Consider the following 16,462-nt stretch of genomic DNA (forward strand, 5'->3'; position numbering starts at 1 on the left):
AAAGACCTCTACACTGCGGGGCTGAGGAATAAAAGCTTTTCACCCTGTTTGTTCATAATAAAACATCCTTGACCTTTTGGCAAAATCACTCCGGAGAGGCTGTTAAAACTGCATTTTCCCAGATAACGCAGCATAAAGCTGCGTGTACAAACACAGGTTTATAAGAGGCAGCTGTCAGACTGACGTTACGCACAAGGCATTAACATCAAGGGGTCACATCTCGGCCTCTGAACACATGAGACTGCTCCAGGATTTGTGTTGCTGAGGTAATTGGAGGACTGAGACCGGCACTTAGTCGTTGCGCTCGAGGCACATTTGATCTGTGTTTGCACAAACTTGTACATTAAATAAAATTAAAGCCTTGAGGCAAAATATTTGTGAGAATATAAAATACGAGCCAAGATATCTGGTTCATATAAATGGGGATGAATGACTGGATGGTGTGTACCTGCATGGCAGTCTTTATTCCTTAAATGACAGCCACATCACCATTCAGGAGTCAGAGGAACAAATGTAGGGGCTAACAAACATGCTGACTGTGTTAAAAAGTTGCATCCCAAGAGATACAACTCACAATAACAGATGAACCGAGCTGTCCTCAAAATAAGTTCACCATTTCCCCCCCAAAAAAAATAATATATATATATATCAACACAAGCACAATATAAATCAAACAAAAGGTCAGATCAGCCATAGAAACTGCAATCTGCTTCCTCCCATGTTCCCTTGGATACCAAGAGGAGTGGAGAGCACTTGAAGACTCAAATCACAATATTGATCCAAATACCTGCAGAGCTCATTAAAGCTGGGTTGTTGAGAGAATTAAAAGAATCAAATAAAAGATAAAAAATAAGCTACAGTTTTTGCTCTGTATACTACTTTTTTTTAATGGCTCACGGATGCAAGCTGGGATGCAAAAAGCAATGTTCTAAGACTATAAATATCATTCTCTTGTGTCCGGATAACCATAAGGCATCTGTTGTCTCCAAGCTGATGGCCGTTGAGTGAAAGAGTGAGCTGATCAAGACCTTTAGATACGAGGGGTTGCTAAGGAACATGAATTCACACGTAGCCTGTTTCCCTCCGCAGCAGCTGCGCCTCTTTAGAGCCCACTAATGCATTCAGCTCAATCTGCCTCGGACCACGTGCTCCACATTCAACAACTGCTCTTCTGTGGCGCTGTCTAAGACAAAAGGCCCCAACGATACCCCTTAGGTTGGGGCCAGATTGAATTGTAGGCACGCTTACAAGGTGTAAAACTGGAAGGGTCATTACTAGATAAACCCAGAGCGACACAAAGAAAGCGGGAACACAGAGTGTGCTGTTAGCTGCAGGTTCTTATCAGGGCTCTACAGGACATCTGCTGCCACCGTGTTAGCTCGCATCTGTTCAGTCTTTTAACAGCCCTCTGCGACTGTGACAGTGGGTCTACAGAGATCTCAAGGTGCAATTAACTCAATACGAACCATCATTTTACAGTGACATTTTCAATTACAGACAGGTTTTTATAAGTAGACACCTGCCACAGGGCGGAATGAAGTGTTATCACTTTCTTAAATACTGTAACAGAGGTAGAAATATGTCTAGCATTTAATCTTCTTGATTGATGGCCTACCTACGTTTTCTTTTTCCCTTAGATACGCAGCCAAATATTTGGTGTTGAAATATTTCCTGCATCGCTGACTCACTGAGACATACAGGGTAAACATCAGGTTTTATTGGCGTATATGCTGATGTATTAATCTCAGACTTGAAGAGATGGAATTTCTTTTCAGCCCGTAAATCACACAAGGAGAGATCAATCTGAGTAGAGACATGGCGATTTGTGCGCTGACAGTAGCCTGAATAGTCCGTAATGCAAAACAGCTGCGAGACGTGTAGTGCTTTAATTAAGGACGACACCTCTAGACTTTGCGTGTTCTTTCTACAAGTAAAATCACACCAGATGTAAATGGCCAGGTGAAAGCTGAAAGGCAGATCTGTAAGTGATGTAAAAGGAGACCTGACAAAATGAGGGAAAGTGGACCCATCAGCAAAGACAGATTACGCTCATTTACCACAAAACGTTGGAATGTTCAAACGCAAACTTATGGAAACCATCTAACATCCTATACCGGTAACATACTGAGTGTCAGAGAGTGGATTTCTTGGAACAAAAACTTCCACTCGATTCAGTTACAGAATACTAATTTAATCGTTTTAATCTGGCACTCAGCCACTCTGGAAGATCAGTGAAAATTGCTGCAGTACACGTTGTTTCTAGTAGCTGCTGAATATCTGCGCTCGTTCCCCCCTCTCTGACGGACTCCATTCAGACACGTCTAGTGCTCATGCACTTAATTCAAATTTTAAGTCAGTCAAGCCTCCCTCTGCAGGCCACTAAACATCTGGGTTTTGGGATGAATCAGTGTGATTTAGCCTTAACTGGAACTAGTAATGGAATTATCTGGTTGTTTTTTATTGGGCGAACCTTAGGCGAACATTTCCAGTTAAAGAATAAAATATTGCCCAAATTAGCGTGTTGCCCCCCTCTAATGTTGTATAAAACCGCAGGTAAAACTCTAGAAACGATGTACACCCTGTGTATTTTAGTAACAGTACTAAAAAAAAAAGTAATTACAGAGTGTTAATACTTTAACTACTAGCTGATTCATGTTCTTCCAGCCTCGTAGCTAACAAGTTGACTGATGCAAACGTCTTGACTCCTGGCGCTGTTGGAATTTCTAACTACTTTAAAGACTTGTACACAAAACATGTGTATGAGTATGGTTGAGAGCCCCCCTTAAGAAGGTCTAATATTGTAATTAAAAACTTAGCACACTGCCGCTGCTGTAGTTTAGAGTTTGTTAGCCTTTGGGGAGCCCCTGTTGGCTGGAAGCCCCAAACAGTTTCTTGCCCTGTCCAAGCCTCATCTCTGCTGTTTGTTGGGCTACACCGATAATGTTTTATATGAGTTCATTTGGAAAAAAATATAGTATGTAATATGTTGAAAATTGAAAAAAAACACACAAAACACTGTCTTAACACCTAGTGGATTTCAGAATCACTGCTTGTCTGGCAACAGTTCACTTGGTGAATAACTGAAGAGCATTATTTCCATCTGTGACGTGTGTTGCAGCCTTGTACTGCATGGAAATTTGTTTTTTTCCCCCTGCAGGTCTGAGTGTGATAATCACTGATTAGCTTCTAACTCTTGAGTCCACAAATAATCAACAAAGACCTAATTATACTCAGAAACTCTAGACTATACAATCATATGCAGTGTTATTTTCTGTGAACTGAAAACCTCAGATACTAACTACAAAGACTGAACCGAAGCCCCGACTCCCCATTTGTGTCTTCTGATCTCTTTTTGTCTCTCTTTGTGCTAGACTCCCTCGGTGGCCCGTTTCCGTCCACATCGCACCGATGTCACCACAAACCCAAAAGATGTCTGCCCATCCAGTATGGCAGCGTCGGCGGGCCCCTTCCTATCAGCCCTCTTCTTTTCCATCCAAATGCCAAGGGATCGCAAATTGTCATGGACCTTACCCAGAAGACCGTAAAGAGACAGGCCAGCTTCTGCAATGCCATCACCTTCAGCCACAGGCCCATTGGGCTCTATGAGCAAGTCCGCCTCAAGGTATATTTTCGCAGAATGGAACTCTTTTGACGCTATGAGTCTGCCAAACTATTGTGCTGTTTTTAGCTTAGCTTGACCTTTAAAATGAGTCTTGTGATGTAAACTCAGCGACACTGCTACTCTGTAATTTATTAGCCAATAAGGCCACATCTGGTTCTCTTCTCCACAGATTACTAAAAAGCAATGCTGCTGGAGTGGGGCTCTGCGTTTGGGCTTCACCTCCAAAGACCCCTCCAGGATAAACCCGGACAACCTGCCCAAGTATGCCTGTCCAGACCTGGTGTCCCAGACCGGCTTCTGGGCAAAGGCACTGCCTGAGGAGTTTGCCAACGAGGGCAATGTCATCGCCTTTTGGGTTGACAAGAAAGGCAGGGTTTTCTACCGCATTAACGAGTCCAGTCCCATGCTGTTCTTCAGCGGAGTCCGCACAGCTGAGCCCCTCTGGGCCCTCATTGATGTTTACGGTCTGACCCGCGGAGTGCAGCTGCTAGGTAAGACGGCAGAAGGAGCAAGGGGCTATGCTAATTTACCAACCAGGCTGCACAAATCAAAACAAAGACCACACGGATAAATATGAACTAAAAAAAATAAGAAATAGCATGTAAAAAGGGTTAGAAGCTGCCTTTGGAAAGGGTCAAGTCAGCCATTTCCCTCTAGTTTCAGAGTGCAGAGGTGACCCAATAGATTATTTGGCCCTAAAAGCTGAATTTACTTTTAACATGTGTAACATAGTGAATACTACTGAAAGCATATCCATTCAGTAAAATTTTGATCAAATTGAGAGGGGAAATATAGGTGCCCCAAAGGCCCAAAACCAGTCCTGATCCTCCTGAATGATGTCCCCCCAAACATTATCTTCTGTCTGAAAGCTCTCACCTAAAGTGTTTTGCCGTATTATGTTGCACACATCCGAGTGGAGACTGTTTTTTTTTTTTTTTTTTTTTCGAAGGGGGTTTTCAAAGGCATGAGGTGTGAAGATATTTATAGATGACTTCTCATTTTGTTGCTTTTACTATCAACATTGCCACAGCACAATGCAGGTTTTCCCCTTGCTTTGGTTTACTGTAAACATTAATTTCTAGAATACCTTGTGTACAGTGAAGCCACCCCTGAAGCAATGGTATGACGGTGAACAAAAGCTCTCTATATCTGAGCAATACTTGGATCACATAGTTTGCATAGTGCATCATCATGGTATGCTAGATAGCTTAGCATACATACCACATAGGCATAGCACAGGATAGTATAGCCGTGGCCTTGATGGGAGAGTACATATACATTCTTCTTTTCCCTGGAGATTCAGTGCTGTCATCTGCTCTGACGCTGTAAAAATAAACCAGGGGTCACATGTCCCATAGATAGTGCTTTTGATTGTAATCGTGCACTGTGTTGATTGACACTGGTATCTCCAGGCAGGGAGGGGGTGGATGTTTAGTGTCTTGAGAATGAGGGAATCCACATGCTTTGTTTTGTTTTTTTTCTCCTTTCTGTGTTGGCGTCCCCAAAGCTGACAAGTAGCACTTTCTAACTCCTTATAAATCCAGAGCATCTGTCTTAAATCAATAACTGCCCATAGGAAACAATGATATCACACGAAAATGGTTTAAATATCGATCAGAGATCACTACTCTGAAATGTATTTTCTGAAACACTGAAACACTGCGTGAAGAGCCACTACAATCGAAAGCAGGCATCTCCTTGGACCTACTTGTGTCATCTATGCTGACTCTTTACAGTCAGGCGATACGTAGAGCAGCCCACGGAGCAGGGGCTCCTTTTCCTCAGGGGGCTTTCTGACTGACATCTGCCCCGGCAAACAGAGGCCTCCTCAGAGGGGTGGAGCGCTACCGAAGGTCGACATAGAAATACATCATCTAGACTAGACACATCCCTTTGTGACGCTGAATGGCCAATTGTATCAGCTCTGTGCGTTGTGTTTCTACTAGTAACGCTCCATGAACCTTTCCTTATCTCTGGATAAGCCCCTGGGCTCTCACATCTGAGGCCCTTTTCCTCGCTTTCGCTCCTTGTTTCATGTGGCATTTCAGGAGCTCTTCTTTCCTTCCTGCTACAGTCTCAATTAAACCCACAGCTTGGGAGACAACACATGTAGAAGTGGCTAAAAGATCGAATTTCTTTAATTGCTTTTACGTTCCTGTTAAATGTTCTGGTGCCTAAATAACTGACTTATATGTTACAGAAAAGTTCAAATTGTCACAAAGCCCCTTTTTACTTTCATTCAGATCCTTTATAGGACTCTGACTCAAATCTCCCACTCTCCCTTAACTATGCTTCTATTCTCTGCGGCTGTGCTGACCAAATTCCCACTCAGGGATCAATACCATTTATATTAAATCAATTTAAGTGTTTTCCAGCAGCTAGTGAAATTATTCATCGGGCTTCCCTGGAAACCCTAATACTCGCTACATAAAGATTGAATGAAAATTCAACGGCGGATTAGGTTTCTCACTCAAAGACATTTCGTGCAGCTTGCGTGTGCGCTGCAGTCCTCTCATTTCAATTAGCAGAAGGCCTGTGGTGTCTATTCAGTGGGAGCAGTGCGTCATGCAAACACACACACACACGCCTTCAGAAGCTGCCTAAACAGATCAGCTGCATCGTCCTTTCAGCTGTTTCATTATGCAGCACATTTTCTGTCACCCATTTATTTACCGGGTTGTTTCCCTGTTCTCTCTCACAGTATTCTCTCATGATATGTTTAAGCTTTTTATTTTTGTTTTTGTTTGAACATTTAGATGGATGCTCTGGTTCATCCTGAGTGATGTCTAGATAATACAGTGGAGGTCTTGTCAGAGGAGCTTGTTATTAAAGACACTGAAGAGAAGACTTTTCTCCAACTTTGTCTCTAACACTGAATTGATTCAGCAGAAGACGTTTTCCTTCCTCCACGTTTCTCTTCCTCCTGGGAGCTCATCACCTGATGTTTACCCTACGTGGCTCAAATATGCTCAGTACAATGGATTATTTTGCCTCAAAACCGGACCAATATCCGTGACTCCAAATGTTTTGTTGTGGAAAGTTGGTCTCAAATTGGCAACTGAGTGTGCTCTGGCAAAGACTTGCCAGGCCGATCCAGTTGTTTGGGTGAGCTTTATGTGGTGACGGACAAAAGAATAACAGCGGCGTAGTCATACATGCAATCTGAGCACTATGGAGTTGAATTCGCTTGCAACAACATGGCTGCCATCCGAGAAGCGAGCTGTTTAGAGTCTGCTATCTCATCCTTTATAAAATATTGACAGCGAAATGACTTTAAAGGACGAACAATTAACAACAATTAAGGGATTTGTTGAGAATGCCTTACTCACTTTATGTCACATCCTTAATCGCACCTTAATGGTTTTAGGACTAGCGTTGAAACAGGCTCCATAAGGAAATCGAAATGTCATGTTGCCAGGCACCAGGCTATGGGTTATCAAAGGTTTATACCAATCCCCTGTACATCTGATCAGGTCATTCACTTCTGAGTGGGGTGGTTACGTGAGGCAGTTTTATTCTGAATAGTGTAATAGAAGCATCTGTGTAAACATAGCTACCAACATATTACCACAATTAAGCATTAGATAAGGAGCAAAATTAGCATTCACTGATAATCATGTTTGGTAAAAACACAGTGAAAACGCCAAAACAACAACAACCACAAACTTATCTGACCGCCCTCCAGAATGTAATTTAAGAAGTAACTTCATGACCTCATAAAAACCTCATCATAAATTAATATTACCTGACTCTTAATGTGAACTACAACACCAGCTTTCGGTGCCTGGATTCCAGTTGTTTCTTCTAATGCAGCGATCCATTTACTTTTCTTTTCTTTGGCAGTCAGAGATATATTTTTACAGATATCTCCAAATGCTTTTCAACTCTGTTGGTGAAATTAAAAATGAATTAAAAAAATGAATTCTACAATTTAGACAGTAATATTGCTAATCTCCATGTTCAGCTGTCACTTTTTGCCACTCAGTGTCCGTAACCACGGAGACTTCGCTTGCAGTGACGTCACATGCATACCCTCTATAAAGTGTAATGAGGAGGTTGCTAAAAACAATGCAATTAAAATGTCAACATTTTTAATCAGTTGGCTTTTATAAATTTTAATAATTTAAGGTCACTAGTAGTTGACCTCTCTTTCACATACAAGTTTAATTTGACACACCGGTCATTTAAAAATATAGATCACAGGCCCTTCATTTCATAGCATTGCATTCTAATGTACGGAGCGGTGCAGTGGGCTGCAATGTGTCATCTGTTCAATACCTCGCGGCTGCTCTGAGGTCAGAGCAGAAGCAGATGAGCGAAGGATGACCCTGGGCGACATATGGAACGCCTTTGATGTAGAAAGATTGAAATAGGAGCTGTGTCGTGTGATAATCCATCCCACTGGAATCACCATGGGGATACATTAGACATGACGGAAACACTGGGGGAGGGCGGGGATGATTTAGTGCTTTCACACCTCTGCAAGCAGGATGACAGCAATTTAAGATCCTCCCCGCCCATATTGCCACATGTTAATGAAGCAGAAGCAAAAATGATGGGAAGCCAACGCAGATTCTGGCTGCGAATCCTGCACCACAAACAAGCAATTTCATCATAGGCATGCTTCCTTTCTGGTGCATTCTTCTTCGCTGTGACAAAGTCTGAATTATTGAACATTTCTCTATTTTATGCAGGTGAGAAAAAATTTCAGATAAGGTGATGTCTCTGCTTAAGTGCCCGAGGTAGCAAGTGATTGACTGTGCCAGGGCAAATATAATATTGTGGAGGTTTGGCAGGATAATCTCTTGGGTAGACTTGAGCTGTCCCCAAAGGCTTGAAATCCAACAAGCCGCAAAAGCTCTTCAATATATACCGATTTCCTGGTTCGTAGGGTTAGCTGCGCCTGTCATACATACACTCACACACACTCAAACACACAGCAGGACTTCACTTGACATCAAGAAGGAGGCTGAGGAGCTGAATAATTCCAGCTGTTGTGAAGCCAGCTGGACTCAGACTGAGTGAGTCAGTCACAGCAGAGCTTTAATCAAGAGGGGCCCTCTGTGGGACTTCCCTGAAGGATGGGAGAAGAAAGTCTGATTGCAAATCCCCGAGTCCGCAAACACCTCTTGACCCGGCTGACTCAGAGAAGGAGTCAGCCAATCGAGCCGTCACCCCGAGAGAAGAAAAGCAGTTAATTTAGTTCATACAAAACAGAGTGTCCTGGAAGAGAGGCTATCTCTGTAGACCATCAGGAACACTGTGGTGGAAGCACTAAAAAGCCTTTGACATCTGCAGAGACCGTCCTCGTGTGATGGACTGAATTACTCGGTAGCTCTTGACGTACCAGTGAGCGAAAAAATAAGCAAAAACATTCGCTGTCACCCAAAATGAGTGGCAGCAGTAGGGAAAGTGGTTACTGGAGATATGTTTTCAGCCGGAAAACACGGTGCAGCCATGTGCAGAAAGCTGCTCTCTTGGATGTATCTCCTGTATATGCGATACCACCATCTCCTCCTCTCTCTCAAGTAACCAGGCATTGTTTATTTTGCAGGACGAAGCAGAAGCAGCGATTGCCGAAATATGTTTTTTGTGTGAAGATGACAGCCGTGGGCTACGTGAAATGAAAACTAATCCTGGAAAGTGCTTCGCTGAGTAAAACAATGCGTGCAGGTTTGATGAATGAAGGCGTGTCAGGCCTGGGTCTTTGTTTACGTCTTACACAAGACGTGTCAAAAGAGCTAGCTTATCTCTGACAGCGCGTCAGCTCACGAGACACTGTCATCCCGTCTGAGCCTTTCACAACATGTCAGCATTGGTGAGGCTAAAGTGGGGGACGCCATCTCTGATAGAAATGTAGCTGTTGATCCGAATGCAGGTGTAGAACAGCCTCTACAACCATGTGTGCCTCGGCCACGGAGGTTTGGAAAAGTAACAAAAGTCAGACACGAGAACTTGAATGTTTTTTTGCCCTTCAGATTTGTGGTGTCATGTATTTATTTATTTTTTTTAAATTTTACCCATGTACAGAAGGAACCACTGAGCAGCTTTTAGATAAAAATGACACAATAATAAGAGTGCTTCAGTTCTATTGTAAATGCTACAACAGTTTCATCATTCAACACAACCAAGAAGAAGATTCTGCTGCATCAGTTGGACCTAGGTGCAGAATGAGGGTCAGATTAACAGTATTGTTCCAAGTGTCTTCATGAACTGATGGAATCTGAGAAGAATCTCTTCAACAACTTATAGTCAAACAAATGTAAATAGCTACATGTCTCAAAAGGGTTCATAATGAAAGTGGGTTGAGAATAAAGCAGTAATAAAGAAGAACACAGAAGGATGTTTTCCTTTGCCAGAGGCTACACAGACACTAATTACCATGAAGAACTTTCTGAATAGATAATGGAGAGTTGAACATACTTAGGGATGAGATGAGACAAATTTAAAAACACAGTCCTAATTAGAAAATTCCAAGGGTTCAGAGAAACCAACACTTTTTTTTTTTTTTTTTTTTTTTTTTTAGCAGTGCTTAAAAAATTATATTTTTGTTTTTCTCTGGTGTGACACAAGGACATTATTTAAAAAAGTCAGAACTTTTGAGAGATTTTTGTACTTTCGGTTACTGACTGTGGTTTGGCTCTTTCTGCAAAAGGCTCTGGCTCCACTCTACTAACATAAAGTCATCTGGATCGTCCGAAGTCTTTCAGTTACACAACGTTCATTGCATTATCCGGCGCGGATAGCAATGTAGGCCAGGGTTCCCATACTTCTGGGAGAAACCAACTGCTTTTAGTGATGATGATGATTTGATTGTTGCGAGCAATTGACTGGCACTGGTGTTTGAATTGGCAGGACTCGCCCTCCCAGTTAATAGCAGCACATTTACGAATCCTGATGCGTCACACGGGCCATCCAATAAAAATACACAAAGCAGAAAAGATGATGTAAATTTGGCCTTCTTCTGTGCTCATTTAGCAAGGGTAGAGGGTTTAGTGTTGTATAGACCTCTAGACATCAAGCAAAGCAAATTTAGCAAGGTTGTGTTTCTTGGCTTAAGGGAACTACGTGTAATTTATGATGGCTGCTGGTAAGAGAGCTGAAAAGACTAAGAGGAGTAAACGGAACTTGTATGATTTGGCATTAGGAATCAGTTTTAAATTACTGTACTTTGGCTGAGTACTCCAGTACACACATTTTATCCTTTATCTGACGTGACCAGTTCAGTAGAAATGAGAATCCTTCTAATGGGGGTAAAGTAGAGGTAACTCGTCAGGATTTATGTGGAGTTTCCTGTTTTTCTGTGTGTCTTTCTTGTTCAATAGGAGGGATTTCACCAACCATTCAAGGCATGTAATCCTGTCGATCCTCTGATGCATCATCAGGGGAATCAACACTATATTTACTGTGGCCTGCTTATACAAATTTAGACCAAGACAGAATAACAACAGGAGTCACGGGTGCACGAATGTTCCTCTATAACCGTTCAGCCCATCAGCATGCTGCATCACAAATGATATTATAAAATAAGGCTGTGACTATGCCCCTATTTAAAGTATAATCCCACTTTATTAGATTTTCTCTTTTATTATTATTATTATTATTATTTTTTATCAGTCCTGATTATAATAATAAGAATGCAAGTGGCGAAATGAGGTTAATATCAAATTTAGGAAACCGGAATTTGATTAAGCATGAACATGCTTAAACTTAAGCTATGTTGTATTTAAGTTTCAACCACAAACACCCAAATTCTTCCAGCTCCAGTTTCTCAAATGTGAGAATTCAGTTTACTTTGGAACGTAACGATAGAAGAAGCGGTTTCCCACTTCCATTTAACGGTTTATACCCGACCACTTGGAGAAAAATTAATTGCATAGATTAATCAGTAATGGAACTTATCATAGTTGTTTAGTCTTAGTGAAGGTAACATAAAATTTGTGTTTGATGGTTTGAGGAATTATCATTTAAAGTAGAACTTGCCAATTACTACTACTACTGTTAGCTTACAAGACTGAACGTGTTAGAAACCTGTTGGCTATTGGGGCGTCAGCAGGAATAGGATAAAATAAGATAATCCTTTAATTTATCCCACAGTGGGGAAATTTGCCACGTTACAGCACCATAAGTGCACAAGGCAAGGACAGGTAAAACATTAAATAAATGGAAAAATAACTATTTAAATAGCACAGTCGTTCTACGTTTGTGGTCTGCTGGGAGCATGGCTTGGTTGTACAGCAGGAAGGAAGGACTTGAGGGAACACTGAGGCCAGTGGTTGGCTACTGAAGTTGCTAGGCAGTGTTGTTATAGCTCCATGGAGGGGTTGGAGCCCCGTTAGTCAGCCTATATTCCTAATTTCCAATTTTCAGTCATGTTTTATTTCTGTTTTGGTCTCTTCTCTTGGAGAAAATATCCTGCTATTTAGCTGCTAAACGTTCCACTGTGTTCACTAGCTATCTGCTAAATTACACCGCTCCATAGTTCACCACTATGAGTAACACATTTCACATTGCTCATTGTTAATACTAAAACACTGATTGGTGCAGTCCTGACCGCTGAATCTTTGCGAATGGGCAATGGTGAAGAGGTGGACGTTCTTTTTTGTTAGCGTGTCCATCTGCTCCCAGGAATAACTAATTAGCCCTTCTCAGCACTTGAGCACAGGAATAAAACAGGGGAGCTTTAATATAAAAACCTTATGATGGAGGTTATTAGCGCCGTGGTCCTGGCATGCTGATTGGCAGAGAAGGGGCGGCACATGCTGAATTCTGCCGATGACCTCAGGGACGGGGCTTTTGTGACTTACCGGGCGTTTTGCCTGGCTCTTTGTTATGGTCATGTGTCGCCCTGGGAGCATGCTGCTCTTTCCAAAAGCCTCGGGTTCAAAGCCGCCCAGCCCGAGCAGGGCCTGGCTTGGACCACAGCCAGGGAATAAAGAACATCCCAAACATCTAACACAAAGACCCCTCTGACTCCATCCCTCCCATCTAGTATCCCTCTCTCGCGCTCCCCTAGTTGTTTTATAGCTTGCTCGCTCATTCACTTGGCTGGCCAGTCTGTGTTTCTTAATCCCCTGGTCACCGCCAAGCTATATGCTGCCTCTTTCTCCCTCAAAGACCCTGTGTTGTCTGCTTTATCTGTTTGAGCAAAAGCTCCCCGGATAGCCATCTCTACCTTCAGCCTCCTTGGCAGGGCAGTTTTCCCTACATCTACAGATACTGTCCCCATGTCCTCTCCGCTTCCCTCCAGATTTCCCTTTTCGTGGTTCCAGCTCTCTCTTCACCTTTGCTGACATCAGATGAAACCCTGCAGAGACCACGGATAAAGATAAGCTCTGTGACATAGACTGTATGCGCGAGGGAGAGTAAATCCACACCCCCACAGCCTCCCTCCCTCCCTCCCCCCACTGGCTCAAACCCCTGGCACCCTCCGTCTGCTCAGGCTAGCAAAGCCACTAAGCCAGCCTCTCCCTCCATCCACCTCCCCGTGCACAGCATTAGCTAACCTGCTTTTCGGCTATTCCCTAATCAAAAACATTTACATCGTGAGCCAAAGCTGTTGCGGGCCAAAACAGACACGCCGCCATTCTCCCTCCCACCACCACCCCCCCGCACTCCTCCCATACTCTTGTCCGTGTATTTGCAGTGGATTAGCCCAACAGGTGCCTAATTATTCTAATCAAAAATCGCTCAGTGGAGAAACTGAAGGGGGGAAAAAAGCAGAGAGAAAAAAAGGCAAGCCAAATGGATTTCAATTTTTTTGTCCCGTGAAAGAGCTGACCCATACCTCTAATGCTTCCCCCTATGAATTATTTAAGGGTTCTGCCCAACAGGTGCTACGTTTGGTCTGAAATTCAATCAAGATTAAAGAATCAGGTGATGAATCCTTCCCCCCTATGTCCTCCCTCCCACACTAACAGTGTCAGCAGCTGCATCTTCCATGGCTCCACCACAATGTCAGAGAGAAGTGAGTGCACATGGCCACACACAAAAACACACTGTGCGACGCAGCTTTCAGGGTGAAAAACTCTGGCCTCGGCCAATGGGAGAGAGCATCTGTGAGTGGTGGATTTGAAAGGGACCAATAGGACAAAGAGATTGTATCGTCTAAAACGCAGGTGCACCACGCTTGGCGGGCAGCAGCTGGTGAGGTCGCAAACGGACACAGACACACACACACACAGACGCACAGGTTGCGTGCACAAATTCACTTTTTGCAAATGCGCGGTAAATGTTCCTCAGTCCTTTCATTCCTTTTTCTGTTCTCCGAGTTAACAGCGAGCATTAGACACACATGCGGTACGTCGGCGCCTCCGTCTTACTACCCTTTGATGAATAAAGAAGCAGAGACAAGAATACCTGGCGCACAAGCCAATATGGGTTTGAAATGACAACTCTTTGAAAAGGGAGAGAGGAAGAGGAAGAGAATGTAAAAAGGAACATAAACCCTCAGAGAAGCTTTGAACTCGGCTGATAAAAGACCTGATTTTTTGGAGGAATTGATTTACCGGGTTTGTGTTCACACATTTTGCGTTTGAGCTTCAGTTGGAGTGAGAAAGGGAGGGAGTTGATTTGTGACTTTGGAAGCCTCCAATCGACTCCTTTCAATATACATCCAGAATTGTCACGGGCAACACCAGCCCTCCCTCCCCCCGCCTCTCCCCTCTGTTCTCTCTCCAGCCGCTGTTATCCTTCCCCGGGACATGTCATCATCCTCGCCGCAGATCCAGTCCTCCGTCATGTCCCAGAGGCCTTGTGACAAAGTCCCATCGTAATCCAATTTAGGACGGAGTGATGGGCAGCAGAGAAATGGCGGCCTCTGCAAGACACGCACATAATTTTGTTTGGTGATGTAATTCGGAGCCAGCGGGGTCGCAGGTGGCTCGGCATCACAATCGCTTTTGTGGTCAGCACGCGTGCTCCAATGTGATGCTAAAGACAGAAGCCTTCCCTAGTCATCTCAGAGCAAGATCTGCCAAATTACGATTTCACATTAAAGGCGTCCCCTTCAGCAGATGGCTCTCCGTCTGAGGAAACGGCGCAAAATCTGGAAATGAGCTCCAAGACAAATTGAACCGTTCAATTACAACTTAACCGCCATACGTTTTTCAGACTGTTCATTTCCGCAACCCGTCCTCTAAGTCCTGGTGAGGTTCTTCGTGAGGGCTGAGGCGGCCATGAGGGGGAATTGATAGCAAAGGAAATAGTAGAAGAAATGTGAGCGGGCATGCTAGTCATCTTCAGCTGGCCTCAGGGACTCGGTTAACTGCTGCACACTTCAGAGAAGAGAGGTGTTTAATGTTTGATTAGCATTCTCTGGGAGCTGCCCTTTGCACCAGAGGCACTGTCCTCTTCATTTGATGCCTCTCTGAGAAATCAATTAGCGCAATTACAGCGCTGTAGTTTCATTAAACATTAATCACAAAGTGTTGTGATCCGGGTTAGCAGCTAACATTAATTGACGACTGACGTGACTTTGAAGGAGAGGCGATAGCTCCTCTGCGTACAAATCATCAGACAGCATTTCAGTGATGATGCGGAAAATCAGACATGTCACTCTCGGGGATCAAGCACTGACAAGATTGCTGTCGTCTACACTTCAGTTTTACACTTTCACAGCGTGATGTCAAGCCGCAGCCTTTGAAGAAGACTGAAATATTTTCTTAGAAAACATAGAGGGTATTTTAGTAGCGATGTGAAGCTGCAGCTTGAATCCTGGAAAACCAAGTACAGATTTAAGGGCCTGTTCGGGCTTTGCTTTGAGATCCAATTTGGAGGAACTGTTCCCAAGTGGCGGGCGTAAGGAGTTTTGTGCAGGTCTGCACTGAAGTCGTGGCACACACACATAAAACGGCGCTGTTCTTGGGTCTGGATCAGCAGTAAAGATCCATTAGAGATTAAATATTCTACTGTCACTCAGATTATGTCGGAGTTCATTTGCACACAGTGGAAAACGGAGGTCGGATCTGGAGACAGATGTTAACGCCAGGTGTGAACACACGTACCTAAAGCTGGTGACTTCAGAGCAGAGCCCAGATTGGATCTTGTGGCCTAGGTCTCACTGTGTGGTCACACTGTCAAATGAATGTGGTCAGGTGTGCCCCAACAACAACTCCTACTGTGGTCCAAGCTTGCGATCAGATTTCCCAGGACGGATGTTGACGCAAGGTCTGAACAGGGCCAGAGAGGCAACAGATTCCAAAACAAAACGGGAAAAGGTACAAAACAAAAACCCAGAACCAGGACAAAAAGTGAAACAGACTGCAGATATCACCGTCTCTAAAGAAAGTAAAGAAGACATCTAAAACACTGGACACTGGCCCAGATTGAACATTTCAGGCAAAATTCTTGAACAACAGGTGTAGTGTTGACAGTTACGTATTTAAACATCTTATTTTTTTTTATAAACCTTGGCAACATGTTGAGTTTTATCACCACTATCAGTCTAATCTAGTTATCTCACTCCTATCTTCAATCTTCTTGGTCAGCAGTGTTTACACTGTATATCACATACATAATCCTGCAGACTCTGCCGACCCAACAGCGCCTACTTGTGCGTTACTTCATGTGTAACCTGATGCATGAATAAAATGAACAATTCCCCTTATAACACAGTGATAATTAATAATTGATTAGCAACTAAATCAACTTCATGAGAAGCAAAATGCACGGCTCCTTTTATTAGGGAAGTCATTAATCTGTCTCCCTTTGGCTTGAGGCTTGTTCAGCTGTGGAAGGGCTTCATAAGAGGCTTGGCTGCTCTGTTTTCACAGACACAGTTTACAGTTAGTGGCCTGTCCCACAGCCCTGGTAATTGAGGCTAAGAGGTTTATCTGGAGT

The 16,462-nt window shown here is 43.4% G+C and overlaps 1 protein-coding gene across 1 annotated transcript in view; it reads left to right on the forward strand.

The window, feature by feature from the left end:
• Positions 1–16,462, forward strand: part of neurl1aa (neuralized E3 ubiquitin protein ligase 1Aa) — a 37,707-nt gene that overhangs the window by 6,739 nt on the left and 14,506 nt on the right. Inside the window, exons 2-3 of the mRNA XM_047579156.1 lie at positions 3,372–3,622; positions 3,792–4,113. Of these exons, the coding sequence (XP_047435112.1) occupies positions 3,372–3,622; positions 3,792–4,113 (573 nt within the window). The remainder of the gene's footprint in view (positions 1–3,371; positions 3,623–3,791; positions 4,114–16,462) is intronic.

Source organism: Mugil cephalus, chromosome 2, assembly GCF_022458985.1.
Source record: "Mugil cephalus isolate CIBA_MC_2020 chromosome 2, CIBA_Mcephalus_1.1, whole genome shotgun sequence".
In the NCBI taxonomy this organism is placed as follows: domain Eukaryota; kingdom Metazoa; phylum Chordata; class Actinopteri; order Mugiliformes; family Mugilidae; genus Mugil; species Mugil cephalus.